This window comes from Bacillus rossius, chromosome 1 (genome assembly GCF_032445375.1).
Source record: "Bacillus rossius redtenbacheri isolate Brsri chromosome 1, Brsri_v3, whole genome shotgun sequence".
NCBI classification, from domain to species: domain Eukaryota; kingdom Metazoa; phylum Arthropoda; class Insecta; order Phasmatodea; family Bacillidae; genus Bacillus; species Bacillus rossius.
The window spans coordinates 315,678,378-315,696,335 of record NC_086330.1 but is presented as its reverse complement, the minus strand read 5'-3'; the positions used below and the strand labels follow the sequence as shown (position 1 = coordinate 315,696,335).

Genomic DNA, 17,958 nt, shown 5'->3' with positions numbered 1-17,958 from the left:
TAATATAATATTATAGAAAGAGATTACTCACATTTTAGCACCCTGCTGTATTTTCTTCATTATATCTATATGGAAGTTCGTTAAATAACATAATACATTTTAAATATGTCACTTTACATTATAGCATCCCTTTCAATGACATACAGTCTGTGTTTTGTTTTATGTCTTCACAAATAACAAATAAAAATTAATTAAATACACACTAGCATATCTTGTGACAAATTGCAGCAATTTCAAATGCACACTACAGTTTTCATTTATGATAATGATAAATGATAATGATAAAGCAAACAAGCAAATCGTCAATAAACTGTGCCGGAAATTAGGCATTTCGGCACGTTTTTTTAATTGATATTATAATGTTAAATTATTTCTGGAAATTTTTATTTTTCATTTTGATTGGTTAAAAAAGGGTGATTTACACTTTGTTAGGCTGGTGTATGCTACGTAGTTAAACTTTGTGCCAGTGGACCGATGCACCCTTTCTCAGGGACCAATTTGATATTTTGCTAGTCTAATGTAGTCGTTAGCAGCACGGATGACGTTTCTCTCGCTTGCAGGCACGTCCCGGGTTTGTAATATTAATTCCCTACATGACTAAAATTGCATAGAGCAGCTTCTGGCCTGCAAGCTCTATTTCTTAGAGGCCTGCTGAGACTAGCGTATCTCGGCACGAACGAGGATCCCGTTCCCAGCCTAGTGGCGTTTTTTGTCCAACCTCCCCCCCCCCCCCCCCCTTGATTCTAAGAATTTTGCCCTGGATCATTGACCTTACGTGAACTCGCCAAGGCAGTGGCCTACTCCAAGGACATTCGCCCTTGCCCTACAGAGCCCTCCACGACACCTAGTGACAGAAAAAGTAACTTCGGGCCTGGTCGCCAGCGAGCAGAGCCCACGCCCGCGACACCTGGTGGCGATTTCAGCTCACCTCCTCCGTTAGTTCCCCTTTACGCCGCGAGAGAGCTGCTCCGCGGCGCCATAAGCCCCTATGCTTTCAAGTCGCATCCAGTTAAAGTCGATTCTTTGTAGCTTCCTGTTACCGCCGGGAGAGAGTGCGCATGTTGTGTTGTTGTTATGCCTGCCTCGGACTCCTCCGGAAATTTTCGGCCTAGAACCGAACCTCCCCCCTCTTTTTCCTAGGGCCGACCGCCCGTTTTAATTAGGAGATTTGTCCGCCACCGCGGCACTTAGTACTCTGACTTCGGCTACTTACCGCGTTATCTAGGTTAAGAGGTTTTTCGCTGCAACGACGAACTCTGCCTTCGAAATAGGGAATGTAGTCATCGGTGTTTAGGGATGTGATCCCAGAATTTAATGTAGCAGTAGCCGGTTAGTCGTATTTAGGCAACGGATATTGTTTTAGTTTACATTTTATTAATTTCTGTATCTTCCTAAAACATGGTTTCTTCCGCGTCATCCGCGGTATTTTCGGTCCACGCCGTTTGGATGTCGGCGCGAGACATTTCCTGAGTCCAGGAGCTACACCCTGTTTGGTGAGTAATCCTGCTTTTTTTCTCCTCCCCAAATTCCCGTTTGTTGGCCTTTTCGTGCCGACTGTGTTTGACTGTCTGGAAGCAGTTCTAATTTGTTTGGAATTTGACTTGTGTTTCAGACAGGGTCCAAGTGTTGGGGGATGTATTTGCTCCTAGCATGTCATTCGGTACCTCGAGCTCCGAGTCCCCTTAAGAAGAGAATTTTTCCCAGCCCGACGTCATACTTTGAAGACCTGGGTGATATTAGAAATATATTTTCCCCTTACATATAATGAACTAAATTAATTAAATGTATACCAGCGAACAATGACTTAAGAACTTAATCGACGAGAATATTATGTAAAATCAATGAGACTATTATCTATGTAATCAGCGAAAGAATCTAATAGGGTGGAATATTTCAATTTTTTTTTTGTTTCTGTGATGTGTAATTAATATAATATAACGTGTTATTAATAATATCGGGCCGGCCCTCCTACTTGTTACGTGTTAATATCTTTATTGTAAAACCAAAACAAAGGAAAAACAGATTTAATTTACCATTCTAAATAAACCCAGGAAACCTATAGACCAATCTACCTATATTGTGATTTATTTGTTTCATTTTCACCTATATCCTTTTAAACGATCCACTAGCTCCCAAGTTGCTTGTGTACAGGGAGTTCCAAATTCTTGTACTCCACCTCTGGCCAATAACTTTATTTTTCTTAATATTTTTCCCAGCAGTTTCCAAGGTTTTTTTTTAAATTAAATTAAAATAATTTAATTTTGAGGCACGAGGGGCGTCTCAAAACTAAAATGTTTTCTCCGCAATACATGTATCACAGGAGCATCCTGTTGGAGAAATAAATTTACTTGGTTGAAAACAGGAAGTGAACTGCTAAGAAAATAACAGTAAAGTTTCGTAAGTGGATCCTGCATTAGAGATTTTATATTTTCATACTGTGAAGTTGAAAGCTCTTTCTTTTCAGGATCACTACAAAATAATAGCTTTAGTGCCTCCCATTGTTCCAGCACTCTGTCAACTGAATCTAGGAGAGAGAGCCAACGTGTGCTAACATATTTCAAGATTTTGTGTGACTTTGCCCCACATACCTCTTGATACACTTTCAGATGATTCTGGCGTTTTGAACTTTTTTCCAAGTAATAGAAAATATTAACCAAAAATGTCTCAATGCAAATTGTTAGCTGTGCACTGGCTTTTTTTTTTTAGCAGCTAGATAAATGAGGTGATATGAGCAGCCTTGCACAACAATAGCGGGATGTTTTTCTTTAACAAATGCTACCACACCTTTGTTTGTGCCAATCATAGTATTGGCATTGTCACATGCAAATTCTACACAATTTTTCCAAGAAATTCCAAAACGTTCAAATTCCTTATTCAGCACAGAGAAAATACCATATGTGTTGTCTGTACTCTAAACAAGGGATAACAGTACCGTGCAAATTTTACCTTGTGTTTGATTTAAAAACGAAACTAATGGATAAATCTTCACCGCATTACAATCAGTACTCCCATTGGTAGCTAAACCAAATGGTCAACCTACTAAAGATTCAACAATTTCACTTTTAGTTTCACCAGCCATATGCTCCACTAAGGCAGATGTTTTTGTTCTCGCACAGCTGTATTTCTGTGCAATTTTTGAGTCCGGAAACATAGCTCTATACAAATTACCCGAATGATCGGCTACTGCTATTGGTAAATTGTGTTCTACCAGAAAACTTGTAAACAATAACTCTGCGTTTGTTACTTTCGTTTCTTCAGATGTAGCGAAAAACGACGATATAGATTTATTGCTTGTCACGGCTTTAAAATGTTCTGCATGTTTCTTTGATTCAATATGCCGTCTACAGTCATCCCTTCCACCATGTGCAATCCAAAAGTCACACGTGCATACATTACAAAACGTGTAGCGTTCCGAACCATTTTAAAATGATAAGCATGGCCATTCTTTTGAATAGTTTGGTGAAAAGTTCTGAAGAATAACGTTCTCTTTTTTTTGTCCCAGATACACATTGTTCTGTCACACACTTCATTTCTACAACCGGTACTGAAGAACACAACACTATCGAACAACATAAAAAGGTTTCACGTCTGTAGACACGACAAAAACACTTTGATGAAAAAAATGGCTTTCAAGAAAGTAATTAAAACAACACAGGTTAGCCAAATTACCGTACACAAATTATCGTGATGTATCGATAAGTCCGAGAATATGTACTAGTTGTATCGTACAACAGACGTAATACCATACCATTTCTATTACTAAACACAAGAATTAATCTACTTATTTCGACAGTACATGCGCACACTTACTAGTTCCGTTATCTGCGCAACCACGTGATGTACTCAAACTGCGTTCACGAAACAGCACAGCAGAAACAGAATTTTTTTTCAGTTACCATGCAGCACAAAGCCTCGTTTCCGTAATAAACCAGCGATGTTCCGTAATTCTGTAATTCAGTGTTAAATCCGTAATAATTACGGAAAATCCGTAATGGTTGGCAGCGCTGCGGAAATATACACGAGACAAAAAATTCCTGGTTATTAAAAAAATTCCCCGACATTTCCCTGATAATTCCCGATCAACATGATTTCCCTGATAAATCCCGGTTTTCCCGGTGAGTGGCCACCCTGGGAACATAAGACTTTACATATACCTAAGAAACACTACTGATGACAAATATATAGTGCGACCCACATAGGAAGGCACTTACGGTGAAAATGTTAAGATCTTTACGTCCAAAACTAGTTACACAGAGGCGACTCTTCTGTGGGTAAATACAGTAGTTGATCAGCAGTGAGCACAATTCCGATCACGATGATCGTTTAAGACAATAGCTGATTAATCAATTGGAAATTGGTTACCAGTCTAGCTCTAGTAGTATTGAATTTAAAATACACCTTTGGACTTGTTTGAGTACAGAATTCCATCATCCTTTAAACATCACCTCTTGCATTGTGGTCCACTCCAAATACTTCAGCACTTCCTCTTGAGCATTTCTTTAAACATGACCCAGCATCTTACTTGAGCAGTGTAAAGGAGACAATATAGCACAGTGCTTAAAATTAAGACAAATTCATTATTTTTGTGCTATGAGCTTTTGAAAAACTATCTTGCATTCATGTGAACATTCCTATTATTATGTGCATGCATGAGTCTCATACACTGCTGTGTACTCATTTATAGAACACTTCAGTAATGATGTACAATATGCTATATGTGGGTGATGAAAAAATACAAAAACATAAGTAGTAACAAACTTACACTTATTTATTCGTTCATCAAGAAAATCTTTACACATAAGCAAACAAGTAATATAGATAAAAATAGATAAATATTTTACATACAGCTGAAGAAGGGTAGCACATAGAAGATATCACAATTTGCTTCTCTGATTTAGGCATAGAGCCACTAAAATTTGTGAATATACTTTAATTTAGGTGACCCAGATAGTAATTTTGAAATGGAAATACAGTGAAACCTCGTTAATATTATCCCGCTTATTACGAATGACTCGTTAATATTACCTATTACTATTTCCCCGTGAAATATGCCCATTAAACACAATGAAGATTTGTTTGGTTAATACGAAATTCTCGTTATTATGTATAGCGAACAATAACAATTCCCGTCCGTATAAACAAACAGTCATGTTTACCGTTTAATACGAACCAAAGATTACCACAAAGATACGGCCCCGCCTGAGTGTCCGAAGTGTGTTTTTAACTCTATGTTTTCAAAATCACTCGTTCGTGTGTTCGATATGTTCAGAAATCACTCGCGTTTGTACAATATTCGATATATCGAACTTCACGTGGGATGGTATTTACGTTCGATTTTGTACTTCCTTTGTATACATGAATCTGTGCCGGACCAATAAAAACAAAATATATGTTACGCCTAACGTGTTTAATATTTGTGTACGTTGTAATGAAAGTTTAAGTGAATTATCTCGTGAGAATTTTATTAAACTTTAGAATTTGTACGTACACACATAAAAATGGAGGCAAAACGTAAACGCAAGGAAATTGCATTGAAGACGAAAATTAAGATAATAAATTCAGTTCGTCAGGGTGAAAAAACGAAAACAGAACTTTCTGAAGAGTTTGGTATATCAAAATCAACCTTAAGTACAATTCTAAAGCAAGCAGATAAAATAGAAGAAGCGGTCAGGAAAGGTAGTAATCAAACTAAGAAAAGGATGCGCGTCGGTAAACATTCCGAATTAGAGGCCAAACTGCTGGAGTGGTTTCATCAAATGCGCGCCGCCAGAGTTCCAATTTCCGGGCCTATTATCCAAGAAAAGGCTGATCAGCTGGCACTGCAACTCAGAATTGACGATTTCCATTGCAGCAACGGATGGCTTCAACGCTTCAAAGATAGGCATAATTTGGCCACAAAATCCATTTGTGGCGAATCTGCAGCTGTCGACCAAACAGCAACGAGTGACTGGCTTCAGTCAGTACAGTCCATCGTAAGTAAATTTGCACCACAAGATGTGTTTAATATGGATGAAACAGGGCTTTTTTACAATCTGTTGCCCAATAAAACTCTAACCGTAAAAGGTGAAAACTGCCATGGCGGTAAACACAGTAAAGTTCGTCTTACAGTTTTACTATGTTGTAATCAAGATGGCAGTACTAAACTTCGACCCTTGGTTATTGGCAAGTCTGCCAAGCCAAGATGTTTCAAAGATGTTGCAGCAAAAAACCTGCCAGTAGATTACGAGGCAAACAGTAAGGCTTGGGTCACCACAAAAATTTTCCAGTTGTGGTTGTTAAAATTGGACAGGAAAATGGCGACTCTAAATCGCAAAATTTTGTTATTGTTGGACAACTGTGCTGCACATACTGCTCATGGTATGAAGTTGGAAAACATTACCTTACTCTTCTTGCTACCAAATACAACAAGTGTGACACAACCACTCGACCAAGGTATAATACAGTGCTTGAAAAGAAACTACAGACAGCGCTTGGTGAAATACCTTATCAGGCAGTGTGAAAAAGGAAAGACTGAGCTTCCTAGATGGTCAGTTTTGGATGCTATCCGCAGTATAGCCATGTCGTGGGACAGCATCAGCCAAAAGACAATTGTGCATTGCTTTGCAAAAAGTGGTTTTGGCCAGCAAACTGTTGAAGAACCTGACTGTGATCAACCTTTAGAGGATTGGCAAGAGTTAAAAGAACATGTGCAAGTTGATAATGACTTCAATGAGTTTGTTCATATTGATGACAGTGTGTACACCAGTGCAAGATTAACTGCAGAAGATCTTGTTGGTTCACGAGGATTACAGGAAACACCAACGGCTGACGCTGTACAGTCACTTTGTGAGGGTGGTACGAGTCAGGATAATGATGGTGATGACGACAATGGTGAGGTAGTGCATAAACTTCCAAGCAAAAGTGATACAATCAGTGCTTTGCGTACACTGGAAAATGTACTTGCTGCAAGTGATGTGCCAATTGACTTGATTGCAGGATTTGAGAAGATATGTTCTGCTGTAAATGATATTTACAGAGATAAGTGTGTCCAGAAAAAAATTAATGATTTTTTTAAACCTATGTAAATATATCTTGCATACTTTGCATAAGAATTGCTATACACTCAACAGCAATTAACTGTACGGTAAATGTTAATCATTTTTGTCAAAACTTTGGAAGCAAATTAAATAAGAATACATACATACGTATATGTATACTAATTATCAGTCTGTTATAGTATATTTTATTAAAACTATTAAAATTGCTTCTAAGTGTATTTTGTTAGTGTGCATGTCAATATCTGGCTTCTATTACAATAATAATATTCCACATTTTTAGTGCTCTGACATGTAGGAATTCAATATTTCTTATCGAGTTCTTATTCTACCTATTGGCTCAAGAACCTCATTAATATGAACCTCGTTATTACAAACTGAAATATTTTACTCCCCTTCAGGTTTGTATTAATGAGGTTTCACTGTATAAATATTTGCATTTATATTGTATAATATATAATTTTCACGCACTTATAAATTCCAACTACAGTGAAGAAACAAATCCATAAAATTAAATAAAAAAATTAAGACTTAAAAAAATAAAATGGTATTTACCATCAAACTATTGCGATGTAAAAAATTACATAATAATTATGCCCACCTACAAACTGTAGACACAGCTACTATACAACTCAAAATAGAAAATAAAATTTATAGAAAAGTAAATATATTTATCAAATAAATTAAAATTTGCAATACTGATTGTTGCACAGATAGTTTATATAGTTTTTTTTTTCTTTCATGAAACACCGATAACATAAAAAAAGAATAATTATGGCTCTGACTCACATGTCATGGTGGATTTTTCATTTTATCATCATTAATATGAGTTAAGGGCTAAAATTTTAACACATGTAGTGCGCAAAATATTGTAATTATTACTACTAGTGCAAATTTTTATATCCATTATATTACACTTCGTGAACAGCTGTTGAAAATATTTTATACAACAAATGCTCTTGAATAACAGGCATGCATGTTAGCCTTAAAATTCCAAAATAATATCAGAATACATTATAAATGATATTCATCTATTTACTTTCAGGTGGTGATAACATCACATCAAAGTGTTCCTTCTAAATTTTCATGGAATGTTTAATACTACACTGTTCAGTGAACCCACGTTAAAAATTTTGAAAGTGTCCAAAAAAATTAATTATAAGATATACTATGAACATTTGTACAACCTATTAAAGGTGGTTCTTTTTATATAAAATTTTTTACAACAAAGATGAACATGAATCACCATACAATATAAACATCACACTAAATTTTGTAACAACCTGGAAAAACCACTGCACACCAACATTTTGCAAGTACAGGCACTTAATATTTCATTGTGACACACACGAGTTGATGAGAACGGTCACAGAAGGTCAAATAAAACTGTAAATTTATTTGGAATGTGTTAAAATATGGAATTAAATTTAAAAATTGACACAAAACTAGTGAAGAAATATATTTTTATTATCTACTAAATGCAATCATACTTCTTCTGCAACTGGCAAATAGATTTATCATAACTTTTTATTTTATGTACCTTCAACCCAAAACATTTTAAATCCTATGAGTTTTCTTGTAGCTCTAAAATCTTGTGTGGAGGTTCAGTCCAATGAACAAATTTACACTGTTTTCTTTACATAAACAATTTGCAAAAGGTCTTCCTTAGTAAAAATAATTTTTACCAATAATTTAACTTACATACATAATACAAATCACACACAATAAAGAAATAGCACTAAACACTTCTTACTGCATGAGTAAAGGTGGGAAATACAAGATTTACAGTCGTATTTTTAAACTCAAGCTTTTAAGTCAAACAGAATAATACACTTAAAGCTGAAACATGCAATGTATTTTAATGTTTGCAGCACAATATAATAAATACTTCAAGTAACAACCTTGCAAACACAACAAATCATATATAGTAACCACTGAAACAACAACTCTACTATGAAATTTAACAAACAAAAGTTACGGTGTAAAATAGAATAAAGTGTTAACGGTGGAATCTCAATGCAATGCAATCCACTTGAAAAAAAAAAAAAACACAGTAAGGTACTTAGTAATAAAGTACTTTATACTAGACTGTAGAAAAATGTAAATTTTTTTTTGAAGGAATATGGAAAAAAAAAAAAAAAAAATGGAGGGCCTGATTCCATAGTGAACCAAGTACAAGTTGTTAAATTATGGCAAATGAGTTTCAATTTAAAGCATAAACACTAATTTACAATATTCCTATATACCAATCATTTATACTAGTCAGAAATTCTTGACGTACAGCAACATTTGCAAAGATTTAAAGCTAGGGTTTCACATACCATGTTGGTTATTTAATTTTCTTGTCATTGCTGTTACAGCATAACTCGTTAAAAATGTCCCCCACAGTACAATTTGCAGTATAATATGATCAAATGTTTCAATCCCACCATTTTCTCCAAAATTCTGTTTGTAAGAAATTGCCCAAAAACTTTGTTTTCCGTAAAAAAACTTATTTTTTTTTTTTAAGTTGAAATCCATTATTCATATTTACAACCATCATCTATTCTGCCGCCCCTGTGTAGCATGCATGAAAATGTAGCCAGCACTGGTTGGCATTACATCTGGTTGAATTGATGGCCATATAATGCTCATGCATAGTCCAATATAAATATTGATAGCTCTCTCATTACACTTGTCTCGTGCCCAGCAAAACCATATTTGATAGACTGCACATGTTTGTGTTGGTGTGTACTACGGTGACGATAGTTCCGTCTCCCATTAAACTGAGCCCCCCCCCCCCCTTCAATTTATTTAAATTTGTAGAAAAATATGTTTTTTATTTTGTAAAATTTATTTACAAGTAAAATTATGGCAACTAAAAGTGGGATTAAATGCCAAATTACAATACGTGTTTCATATGTATATTCTTATTTTGGAAAATTTTAAAAAACAACTTAATTATTACTTTTTTGTATTATAGGGTTAGGCCCTAGTTATCATACTAAAACATTACCATTTGTCAATTTAATCACATATACTTTTAATGAACTATGGAGAGAAAATGAACAGAGATTTACTGTACTCTAGAGCTTTTCCTGTTAATTTATCTTGATAGCTCTCTTGCACTTTGTTTCATCTCAAATTTCTCATATAAATACTAAACATAATCTAACGGTTGCAAAGAGTCATGCAAATGTTCATAATTATGATCACTAGCATGACCTGAATACCGTATATACTCGTGTATAGCGCGCCCTTTTTTCCCCTCAAGTAAAGGAAAAAAATAAGGATGCGCGCTATACACGGGAAAAAAATTTTGGGGGGGGGGGGGGGGGGGAGGAGTGGAAGTCGTTAACTGCCGGTTGACGGGTGACGTTTCTGGCCAGCCCCCACACATACGCACAAGCAACAAGGCCTCTGTTTCACACACACACACACACACACACACACACACACACACACACACACACACACACACACACACACACACACACACACACACACACACACACACACACACACACACACACACGCACACGCGCGCGCGCAAGCTCGCACATCATGGTCTCTTGTTTATTTTTAGACCTCCCCCCTTTACAGAAAGCCAGCTCAGAAGCTAGTAAAAAGAGAGAGAGAGAAAGAGAGAATGTTGTCACCAGTTCCCCCCCCCCCCCCCCCCTACGGCATCTTCTTCGCTTCCTCCATTCCTCACCGGTGAGTCATCAAGTTCTCCGCGCCAGCTTAGCAACGTAGCGCGGCACGCCTCCCTTCCTTCCTTCCTTCCACGTACCAGTTGTGACGATATAGCGCTTCATTATCTTCCGTTTAGACAGCAGAGTTTATGTATTTTCCTGACGCATCACCACACATCAATTTAAATAATCAGGTACCACAAAATGTTAGTAAAATTTATTTATGGGGGAAAAAAAAATTTCAATTTTTTTTTTCTTTGGAATTAGTTGCAAAAATCGTGGTGCGCGCTATACACGAGGGCGCGCTATACACGAGTAAATACGGTAACATATGCAAAAAAAAAAAAAAGATTAACTTTCAGAAAAATCATTTAAATAATAGTAATGAACAAAAATGAAATAAGCAACTGTGCATGCGAGACGGAGCCTCAAGCACTTGTACTCGGTACATTACGGCACGTACGCTGAAGAGAGGGGTGCTTTGCAGTGAGATCCCGACGTACACGAAAGAGCAGAACAGGACTTGGAAGCTTCATCGGGCCGGCAGCCGCTCCAGGAAGTCCCGCTCCACCACGGCTTCCAGCACGCCGAGCTGGCTGTCGCGCAGCGCCGTGGAGGAACAGTGTGCGCTCATGGCCGTGAAGAAGGCGTGCAGCTCCTGCAGCGTGCGTATCGTGGGCGACGCCAGCAGCAGCTGGCCCTGTGCGCGGGAGGCCTCCACCGCTCCTCCAAACTGGAACAGCGTCTCAGCATTACAGCCGTGCAAGTTCAGTCATTACCTGACGCACCAGCAAATACTATCGATATCAGCTTGGAGTTGTAACAACAAGGTGTCAACAATTGAAGTTTTTTCTCAAAAATACGTCACATTTAAAAATGTTTTCAAGAATAATTAAACTAAATTCCAGGACCTTTTAATAATTATTTTTTTAGACATTTTGTATTTACAGGGTCATTTTTATACTCAAGCAAATGAAACACAATACACATGGACAAGATTATGTGGTGAATTGCGATAAAACCGAAATAACACAAATGATCATCCATGTCAAAACACCTAGCATTACATTGAAATGAAAGTTAACACACCCTATAGCACCAAAATGCAAATTATATCATGGAATTAAGTACATTTAAACAAAATTTAATTTAAATGATAAAAAAAGTAATCTTATAATGTTTGAAATTAGAGGAATGTTGTTATTTCTGAACAAAAAAATTTCATGATAGTGCGTGGCTCAGAAAAATTAATTTAATTTGTTTTATCAGGCATCTCTTATTGAACCACTATTAAAACACAAATGCTCGCTTTATTGTAATTGTTTTGGATGTATCTGTTTTAGACCTATTTATTACAAAACAGCTTTTATTAAAATAAAAACAATAATCCTGAAATGCTTCATTAAAAATGAAATTGGACTAAAAATAAAACCATAAAATCTTGTCTCTAATAATAAGAAATTGATAATCTTTTTGTGGGAATATACCAGTTTTTAGGTTATAAAGGTAAAATATTTTTAGGGGTGATTTCCACAGGATTTAAGTGCTATTTATTTTTTATGTGCGACTGTAAACTGTAGCGAGGTGTCAAGAAACAAAATGCAATTTAGCAAAAAGCTGGTGGAAATAGAAATTTTGTGACTTTCATGACCTGTGTAGGGTACTTGGAACCGTAACCCATTTTCAGAACTGGGTTTTTTGGTACTAGTCTTCAACGGAACCGAGAATTCCCAGTACTTTGGGTTATAGGTAGTTTTTTTAATTAATGGTGTAGCAGTCAGTGATGCAAGAAGTAATAGTTTTGAACGATTTAACAAATTTTAGTGAGAAAAAGTAAAAAGATAAACATTTGTGTTAAAACATTTTAATGCAAAAAGTATCTACTAATGTGAACGAATCACATTAATCTCTGCCTTACTTTCAATCTTTAACTTTGGAGGGAAAAAAATTTATTCTTTCCATAACAAACTTAAAATAAAAAAAATTGTTATTTAAATAATATCAGCGCAACAACCACAGGCACACACACACCCTGCAGTCCCATCTCCGGAGGAGAGTGTCGGATGAAGTAACCTTAGCGCGCATTAAAAACAAAATTTTATACTGTCAATGTCGAGTCCTGAAAGTACCGAAAGAACCGCAAATCAATTTTAAATTCCTGGTTCTTTTACAATATAAAAATTACTGGGAATTTCCAGTTCTTTCGGGACCGGGATACCCCGGTTCTGAACCTTAGACCTGCGTACACCCTGATTAATATTAAATGTTTGACACACAAATTGTATAACAGATTTCTTTCCGAACTACAAGCAGAATAGTGTGAAACATGGGCACAAACTTCTCTTTTCATACCTTAATTAAATATTAAATTTTATCCCTTTCAACCAACTGCTATCACACCACAGAAGTAACACATTGCAAAATACTGGTACATAATTAGTTGATATGTTTACACCCAGCATTCCATAGAGGTACCAGTTGCATGGAATAGATACTATGTAACAGTAAGCAGCATGACAATAAATTATCCATTAAAATAAAAAATAAATAGTAGGATGATTTGTCTGTGAATAAACATAGGACATTAAAATAATGTCTTATCTATCATTTTGGTATACTGGAAAACATATGGGATGTCATGTACATTATGTTCCTAATTTATTCTTGAAATTTATAGATGTTTCCAAAACGTTTTGAGAAGAAAAATGTACTTCCAAATCTACCTACGCCTATAGGTACTCTATCTAGTATGTAGAATCAATTATCACATTCAACCTGGCTCTTTGGTTTGTTGCCAAATTTTCTTTTCTTTGATTTTTAAGGTTAGGATCTGTTAGCTTTTTCTGACCAATGTGAGATTTACAATGAAGAAATAGTATAACAGAAATTTAAAATGAAATCTTATTAAGAAAACGAAAGGGAAACGGATCCACTTAAATCCCACATTAAAGAAGCACCAGAATCTGAATTAATTATACTGGGATATAAAACAAGCATCAGAGCAGGAAATAGACACACAACAAGCAATAGTACTATAACAGTAGACTTATAGTGTGTTAATTTATAGATACAAAAATTATCTGTAGTGAACTCATGGCTAAATAAACAAAATCTGTAACTAAAAAAGTTATAGTTCTAAGTAAAATAGTACTAAGTGTTATAGACAAAAGTATTTAAGATTAAACCATAACTAAGGTATGATTTTCACTTGAGAACAATTTCTACTATGCAAGTTTTAGAATTATGCACAATAAACCATATCATAAATAAAGACTGGAGTACACCACAGTCATTATCATTAACAGAAGTGTGGATCTTCAAGACAGTGAAGAGCTACAGATATCTAAATTCAGTCACCTTCCACAATCAATCTTGCAATAAAATGCTTAAGCAGAACTTTCAAACTTTCATATTATTAGTCAACACATAGGATCTGCAGTGCATAAAATGTTGACATTGCACTATTCCTTGACGTGCTGTCACATATAACACTAGATTTCAGCATACCTCATAGCCAAACCAGCCCAAGGCCAAATTTGGTGACTTTTGTTTTATGCATAGTATGTCCTAAAGATTGCTTTCCATTAAACCATAAATAACACTGCATCTCTTATTAAATTTTTTTTTAAAAAGCTTTAGGTGAGAGTTATAAGAGCCTTAGCCCAAAATTTAGTTGAGCCAGAAAAACATTAGTCCAGTTACAACGTTTAGCACATGTGGCTGAAACTCGGTCATCTAAAAAACGCATAACCTGGAAAAGGTTGATATTTAAGTGACAGTAAAAATTATTACAACATAATAATAAGTTCAATACAAGGATATAAAACGGCATGGGTTATGCAATGTCACAATTTATGCTTTTTACAAGTTTACAAGATGCTCATGAGCACAAATCACCTTATTGTCCATGAGTCTCTTGATCCTGACCACGTGTGGCACGAAGTCTGGTGCACCAGTGTGAGTGACGCCTTCGTCAGGTATGTTGTTGTTCACGTTGGATGGTTTCGCAACACCGACGAATGCCCAGCGATACCTGATCAGAATCAACTAGGCACCTTAGTAAATTACTGCTGCATGAAACTTAATCCTTACACAATTATATTGGCTGTTTCCGAATACATAGGGGGTGTATGCATAACACACACGTCCCCAAAAACCCTTATCAAATTAAGCCACAATGAAAAAGACACATCTAAGGGGTGGAATATATCTTATCCAAATTCTTTTAATGCTAACACTACCTATTAAAAGTCAGTCGTACTAATGTGTACACAGCCATTTTGAGTAATGACATCTAGATATTCAGTGAAAAGTGAAGATTAAAAATTAATGTTTAACCTCACACATGTCATAACAATGTGTCTAAAATGACAAGTTGAACCGGCCAACCACCGTGCGAGAAAATCTTCTATAATATCAAACAGGTTAAGGCGGGCTTTTTAAAAGCAACAATTTAAAAAAATCTGATTTCAGTTTATTTCTATAACTAATTGTTTTTGATTATATTTAAACAAATTATTTAAATTAAATTTGCAAAAACTGTAAATAATATTTGAAAATTAAAAAGTATGCAATTCTTCATCAATGTTTTTTTATGATGTTATCATGTAAAATTATTGTCCGTAAACAGACTTTACAGACAACCCCTTTTTTTTTGTTGTGCTTTTGTATATTCTACTTTTTAAATAAATGTACTTTCCATGAATAGGTTTTGTTTTGACGAATGGCTTTAACTAAAAAAAATTACTTTTTCGTATAAAACACGGTATATAGTGTTTCTTTGAATCTATTTGAGTTAAACTTCAATTTTTAAGTTTTCAACAAATCTTATGTCAAAACTCTAAAGTAATATTATCTACATACAAAGAAACCCCTATGATTCTGAAGATAAAGGATGTAGGGTCGCAACAGTGGATTCGAGTGCCATATCCCTAGGAATCTTGAGTTAGTGGACGCATGTAGGATGCATTAACCCTCCGGCAGTTGCGTGGTTGACATGTGTCACCCACTTCCTCTTTGTTACCAAGAACTAGGTATTGGGAGGGGTTTCCGGTCCGAGCCTGACAGTACCTTTCTGTGAGGCTTGGCGGATTGTACCACTGTAGTTAGTCGCCTGCTTTTCTCTGACGATGTTGTGTGGTTACTGTTAGAAGTGAGTTGGTTGACATATGTCCCCCGTGCGACCATCTACATAACTTTGTTATAAGGTAGGATTGCAATTTTTAATTTCTGTTTTATAATAATGTATTCTCAGTAAAGATACTTTATATATTTAAATTATATGTTTTTAATTTGAAAGAACTTATTTGCTGTAAAAATTTAAATTTTTCACTTTTGTAATTTTATTATTTTTTTTTTGATTGAAAATTTTATAATTGTTACTACGCCTTACTGGCTTTGCAGGCCAGTATGGCGGAACCAAAAAAGAGAAGGACAGAAGTTTCCTCGGATCCAGCCGTGTGGATGAAGTGGCTGAATGAAGTTGAAGAAGACGAGATTGCTGGTGAGTCGGATTCTGATGAAAGTGATTATGTGTGTGAGAGTGATCATGATTCTGGCACTGATCAGTCTGGTGACGAGAACAGTGATGCTGACACTCAAGAGCAAAACTATAAAACTTTTGTAGGGAAAAATGGAAAAACAAAATGGGTCTGCAGTTTGCCTAAAAAAAAATGTCAGAACCCGTAGAGAAAACATAATTACGCACCTGCCAGGACCGAAAGGAAAAGCCACAAAGCTCGTTTCTCCAGAAAAAATATTAGATCTTTTCATAGACGAGCAGGTTTTTAATATTATTGTAGAATCTACAAATATTTACATTGATTCTGTAAAATGTAAATATGAAAGGGAACGTGATGCAAAAAACACAGATGAAGTGGAAATTTGGGCCTTATTTGGACTTCTTCTTTTGATAGGTACTTACAAAGGCTCAAGGACAAACATTGATAAATTATGGGACAACACCAAGGGGAATGGCTTAGAATCTTGCTACCTGACAATGAGTAAACGGAGGTTTTTCTTTCTTCTCAGATGCCTTCGTTTCGATGACATTCGAGATAGGGCTACTCGAAGAGAATTTGACAAATTTGCTCCCATAAGAAATATTTTTGAAGTTGTAAACAACAATTTTTCAAAATATTTCATTCCTAGTGAATATCTCACAATAGATGAACAGCTGTTGGCATTTTGTGGGAAATGTCCATTCCGTCAGTATCTACCAAAGAAACCGGCCAAATATGGAATTAAAGTGTTTGCGCTTGTAGATGCAAAAATGGCATACACAATGAATTTAGAATGTTACCTAGGTAATCAACCCGAAGGACCTTTCAGGAAAAGCAACTCGCCGACAGATGTTGTTATGAGGCTGTGTGAGCCTATCAATGGTTCACATCGTAATGTGACCACAGATAATTGGTTTATCAGCTATCCTCTGGCTAAAAATCTTTTGTCAAAAGGACTTACCTTTGTCGGCACTCTCAGAAAAAACAAGGCTGAAATTCCGAGAGAATTTTTGCCAAATAAACAGCGTGAGCCTAATTATTCAATGTTTGGGTTCCAAGAAGATATTACATTAGTTTCATACTGCTCTAAGAAAAATCAAGCAGTTTTGTTGTTATCAACTTTGCATCATGACAGCAACATTGACGAGGAAACCGGAGACCTCAGAAAACCAGAGATAATCATATTTTACAACAAGAAAAAAATCGGGGTTGATTTACTTGATCAAATGATAGAAAAATACGACGTGGCAAGAACTACACGAAGGTGGCCAATGGTAGTTTTTTTCGACTTGTTGAACATTTCGGCTCTCAATGCATTAGTAATTTTGAAGCTTAATTTGGGAAAGCCATTATCTAGAAGTGAATTCCTCGGAGATCTGGCTTGGGAATTGATTAGGCCACAGATCCAGTATCGCTCAACATTGCCGCAAATTCCAGTTGAACTGAGACGACGAGCCCACATTCTACTCGGACAACCAGAAGGTAATGCAAATGCATCAAAAGGACGTGACAGTGCCAGAGGACGTTGTTTCCTTTGTGGACGCCACAGGGACAAGACGACACGAAAATGGTGTTCAAAATGCGGAAAATGGGTGTGCAATGAACATCTAAAAAATGTATGTGAAGAATGTTTGTAAAAAAATAATGTGAATATGCTAGACTGTAGTGTTTACAAGTGGAAAGTATGATATGAAAGTGAAGTGACAAATACAGATAAAGTATGCACAATGAGCATATGTAAATACAAAA

The 17,958-nt window shown here is 35.9% G+C and overlaps 1 protein-coding gene across 2 annotated transcripts in view; it reads right to left on the bottom strand.

Moving 5' to 3' along the window:
• Positions 1–10,705: 10,705 nt before the first annotated feature.
• Positions 10,706–17,958, bottom strand: part of LOC134527934 (protein dopey-1 homolog) — a 195,259-nt gene continuing 188,006 nt past the window's right edge. For both annotated transcript variants that reach the window (XM_063360975.1, XM_063360976.1), the window contains 2 exons: positions 14,606–14,741; positions 10,706–11,441 (listed from right to left, as the gene is read on the bottom strand). In XM_063360975.1, coding sequence (XP_063217045.1) covers positions 11,241–11,441; positions 14,606–14,741 — 337 coding nt within the window. In that variant the 3' untranslated portion in view covers positions 10,706–11,240. The remainder of the gene's footprint in view (positions 11,442–14,605; positions 14,742–17,958) is intronic.